The sequence below is a fragment of the mitochondrial genome of Vitis vinifera (genome assembly GCF_030704535.1).
Source record: "Vitis vinifera mitochondrion, complete genome".
NCBI classification, from domain to species: domain Eukaryota; kingdom Viridiplantae; phylum Streptophyta; class Magnoliopsida; order Vitales; family Vitaceae; genus Vitis; species Vitis vinifera.
The window spans coordinates 32,501-37,500 of NC_012119.1; the positions used below are offsets into that span (position 1 = coordinate 32,501).

General features: G+C 41.5%; 1 protein-coding gene across 1 annotated transcript in view, besides 2 other annotated features; it reads right to left on the bottom strand.

Annotated features, from left to right (window-relative positions):
* The first annotated feature begins 4,414 nt into the window (after positions 1 to 4,414).
* Positions 4,415 to 5,000: part of a sequence feature (horizontally transferred from chloroplast DNA) that runs on past the window's edge.
* Positions 4,509 to 4,527: a sequence feature (microinversion similar to chloroplast 67863-67881).
* The window catches only part of petA (cytochrome f), a 963-nt gene continuing 786 nt past the window's right edge, over positions 4,824 to 5,000 (bottom strand). The window contains exon 1 of the mRNA in view: positions 4,824 to 5,000. This exon is cut by the window's right edge and continues 786 nt beyond it. Coding sequence (YP_002608340.1) covers positions 4,824 to 5,000 — 177 coding nt within the window.

The following is a 5,000-nucleotide window of genomic DNA, read 5'->3' on the forward strand; positions in this document are numbered from 1 at the left end:
TTCTTTACTCACTTGATCGCAAGCACCTATTCGTTCAGCTGAATCGATCGACATAGAAGGCAACCCACACGGGATGGAAAGATGTAAAGGCTTTCAAGAAAGGAAAGGGACTACTGTTAGGGCTTTCAAACGATTAACTGCTTTTACTTTGAGATTCAAGTAAAAGCTTCCTTCCTCACTCGCTTAAAGAAGACCTGAGCACTCCATCCCTTAGTACAGCAATTGAGCTTGCTTTCGAGATTGACTAGGCTGATTCACGTATCAAAGGTAAGGCATATGAATACCCTTCATCAAACGGGAAAGATCTATTCATAAACACTCAGGCCCTTACATGGTTACACCCCCACCATCCTTAGACAATGGACTCAATCTTACCCTTAAAAAGCCATTAACAACAACTACTATGGGGGGCTTAGCACTCCACCGGGAACTCCAACTAAAACCCCCTGTAAAAGAAACTAACCTGCAACGTATTCTCTTTCTCTCCTACGGCCTGCCATGGAAACACTTACCACTGGACCGAAGCAGGGGGGACTCAAACTGGATCGAAAGCAGAAAGTATGGAAAGGGAAAGGATAGAATCTTTCTTTTTTTTTTTTTTAGGCGGCTGAAAAGGCTATAGATTGACACTAGCTCTAACCCTTAACTGGCCAAGGCCAACTCCCTATGGATTAAGTGCACTTCTCCTCCATGGATGTAGCAATGGAAATCAACACTAATGATACAATCGCTGGAAGGAAAAACCAAAAAAACCGCAAGGAAGGCGAAAAAACTAGCTTTCTCAATGAATTGATGAAAAAAGAAGAATGCTTGATCACAGAATTTCTGTTTGACTCGCTGGCTAATGATCTTTCCCCTGGCCCTAGATCTGCTGGATTGAAAAAATCCTTCTTTTCTTGCTTTGCTTTGGGACAGAAAGAAAAAGTGCTTCCTGCCTATTATAGTCCCATATAGGGATTGGAATTGAAGCCTGGAAAAGAAATGGAAAAATAAGGGAGCTCGCATGGACAAAATTTCCTTTGCCTGTATGGACCGCTACTATTGAATCCTTCCCTCTCCCTCGCCTGTGCCTTATTCAAGCTTTCAACAGAAAGACCTATAACCCATCTCACAAGGGAAAAGACCTTATCACTCGAACTCGAAACAAGGAAGGCCGAAGGAAAGCTACTCCAACTGGAAAAGGATCTCTAGATGTCTCAAAGGCAGAAGCAAAGGCAAATCGAACTTATAGGAGAAAAATGGGAGAAGAAATTCTATTAGGATTGGAAGAAAGACTCTTAAACTTCTATGGGAGAATGCTTAAAAGACTGCCCGAGGGAGCGAGATTAGGAAAAGATTACGGCTGGAGGAAAACTAAGAGAGGGCTAAGGTTGGCTCAGTCCAGTTTCAATGGAGACTATCTTGAAACGGGTAGTATAGGGGTTCGCTCTTTCCCGAAGGTGATAAGAGAGGGATGAACCAGCTACATTGGATTAAAAAACAAACTTGCCTGGAAAAAGAAAACTTCCTGCCTTTGCCCTTTCTCAGCTCCAAAAGTCTAATGTATCGTGAGAGAAAAAGGCTCTTCTTTCCCAGCATGAGGGAGGCGGGTGTGATAGGTCAACCTGAGACCTTAGTTAGAAGGAAGCAAAATACCCCCCTTTCTATCAAGCAATGGTACAAACTGAAGCAATAGGACCAATATGCAAATCAGGTTAAAGATCTAGAGCTCCACTATCTGGAGGAAGAAATCCGGGGAATAGTCGCCCTTACTTAAGTGAATTATGCCAGAAGGACAGCATAATTATCGAGTTACACTCCCCCCATTCTAAGAGAATACTTCATTTTAATGGCTACAAGGGCTATAGATTAACACTTGCTTACAAGAAAGAATACAACTCCACTCCACCTCGATTAAGATAACCAGAACTCCAAAAAGAAAAGAAGGAATTGAACTGGTTATTTCAGGATAAATAAATTATAATAAATAAATTGGCTTGGCTCGAAGGCAAAAGGATTAGGAAGTCATTATGGCTGGAGAGGGCAATGAAACAGAAGGAGAAAGAATGTAAGACGATGCTCTTAGCCCTCTTTTCTAGCACTGAAACTTTAGAGGCTTATGCAATTGTATGGGCACCCACTACTTATCCATAGTCTTCTACTGTAACTGGATCTCAAACTGCCTGAAAGGACAAAGAAAGCATTACAACTGCCTATGATGTTACACCCTCGCCAGGGGAAGGCATTAGATTAGCAATAGCTTAATAATGGATTAAGGGATATAACAGAATTCCTACTTGATTAGGGGCACTCACTTAAGTACGCAGGCTTTCAAGCGTATTTACTTGCAGCAGTCTAATTGAAACTCTTGCCCACCTAGCACCTTAAGCATACTTCTATCATGAGCGATTTCCGATTCCGTACTATATGAGTACACATCACACCGTCCGTATGGTGAAAGTCATCAAGCAAAAATAATAGTAGTCGTCTACGTCCGCGAAGTCATTATTTCTTGAGCAAAAAAAGTATATATTTCGAACTTTCGATAGAAAGCTTAGAATAAGAGTGTTTTGCATATTCGGATACCCCAGCAGTTGCTTAGTTTTGATTCGTCTTTGGAAGCATAGGTGACAAGCTATCCAGTCCAGCAGCACGTATTTTTCCTTTCTTCAGCTTCCTTCTTTCCTTTCCGCATGGCTCAGTGTGATCATGATGAATTGTCTTAGTGGAGATTTACTAAGGATGCGCATTTTCTATCAATTCAAGAAAGACTGCTTAGCTGATTTTAGAAAGTCCAGCTAATTATACCGGAAATAAAGAAGAGGGATGTTTGAACTCGCCCTACCAAAAGCATAACATAGTTCATAACCTACTTAAGCTTAAGAAAGGGGGACAAGGGGATCCTAGACGGAAACTTGGCAGGAAAGGCTCGTGCCAGAAGGGCCGTCCGGGGGGACACTCACTTATTAAAAATCTCTGGGGCGAAACTGAAATCCTAGTATACAACTTAGATCTGATAGCCCGAGCTTAGGGGCATTAGTATAGTAGCGAAAGACCTTGCTTCAGGTTGCCTTAGTCAGCTCCTTTGGTCCACCCTTTAAGCAAGGGGGGTTCGCCAGAACAAAAAAAAACGGACTAAAGAGACATATAAAAGCCCTACGGCTAAGCAAGGAAAAGGAATAAGATAGCCGATAAGCCATATATAAGAGCTTTTTAACGTCTTTACTTTAGCATGGGCGGGCGATCCTTAAACTTAGAACCTAATAAACACTGCCCTTAGCCCACAACCAGATCAGAAGGAAGGTCAGCCAGAGACTTCCAAAGTCAGTTAAGTTAAGGAGAAAGAAAACCAAGGAAGCCAGCCCAGGCATCTATAGCCGCACTACCGTAGCGCAATAGCTGTAAATCTACATTCTCATTTACCATAGGTGAAGCAAGGATACAAAAATAAATCACTCAGTTAGCCCTCAATGAATCACTTAGGAAAGCTAGCCCATCCAATTGGATTTCTAGGTCTTCTTCGAGCCAGGCCCAGTTAGAGAGCCAGCTCTAAGGCCTTTTCAAAGCCAGTGCTAAGACCTTTACACCCTAACCCCTTACGCGGGAGTTTCGTTCTGTATGTCTTTCCTGTAATAGCCAGTTGAAGTGCTTGTCGCTAGGAGTTTTCTTGGAAGTTCCATTCCATCTAGTTCAATTCTGGTTTCCAGTTATCGTCCAATGAGCAAGCCAGTTAGAGATGTTCTTTATTTAGTGTATGTCCTAGTCAGCAAGTTATGGTTCGGTTCAGAAACGTATAATGGAGAAGCTCCAGTAGTTCTTCCTTTAGAGCCAGTAGAAGTATAAGGAGAAGTACCGACAAGTGTACCATCCGTAGTAGTAGTTGTTGTGCCTTTTATTTCTCTTGAAGGAGGAGGCCTTGGCCAGTTAAGGGTTAGAGTTTGAGTTATTGGGGTCAGAACCTTTGAGCTAACAGTGCTAATTCGTGGGATGAAATGACTTCTTTTATAAGGTCAAGGGTGGTCGAAGATCAGGAGTGGTGCGGAAGGTGAACCGGAGGATGTGGCGAGTAAGAAGCTATTTTCATGTTGTTCGTTCTGGTCTGGTAGGGCTATGCATGCGATCAGAGTGTCTGTAGCTGATGAGATGCGCCCCCATATATGGGGGCATTACAGACCAAAGAAAGGCATGGCTTACTTTGAGGGAAGTTAATGAACATGCGACCGCAAGTAAGCGTCAGTGCCTGGAGACTGAACAACATGGCCTGAAGCGGGGTAGTTGGGGCTCTTTCTTGTTACTGTATTAAGGTGAAGAACCTTTGTGATCAGCTGGAGACTTTTGGTATGAAAAACTATGACGCCGGTAATCTTAGTCAGATCATGAAGGGTATCAAATATGAAATATGATGGGATAAGGCAGTCTTTGCTACTGCATCAACATAACCCTTCCTAGAATCATTTGTTTCCCTCATTTCATTTATCCTTTGCTTTATATTCTACGCTTACTTATGTCTAGTATCTAGTCGAATTGGATTCTATTAGAATAATAGAAAACTATTAATGCATTCTATGACATTGACATTTAAATCTGGCAATAGTGACACAGTCACACCACTCCAATTTAGATTGAAAAAAACAAAGAAGAGAAGGGGTAAAGTCAAATAATCTTCTTCACAATATACATACTATGTATAGGAATGCGGTACAATTAATTCCCGACATCTGGTAGAAAAAGAATATAAAGCAGAAAAAGGCTTTTCATAATTTTTTTATTTTTTTTTGATCATACATAATTGCCAACAAGAATTTGGTTCTTTTTACGAACTTGATGTTGATAAATCCGCGGATCTAGAAATTCATTTCGGACAATTGAACCTTCTCAAACTGTTTCTTTTTAAGAACCAAAAAGATTTGTGCCAAAATAACAGAAGACAAGAAGAACAAAAGGCCTTGGATACGTAATGGATCTTGAAGTACTATTTCTGCATCTCCCTGACCAAATCCACCCACATTAGGATTACTCGT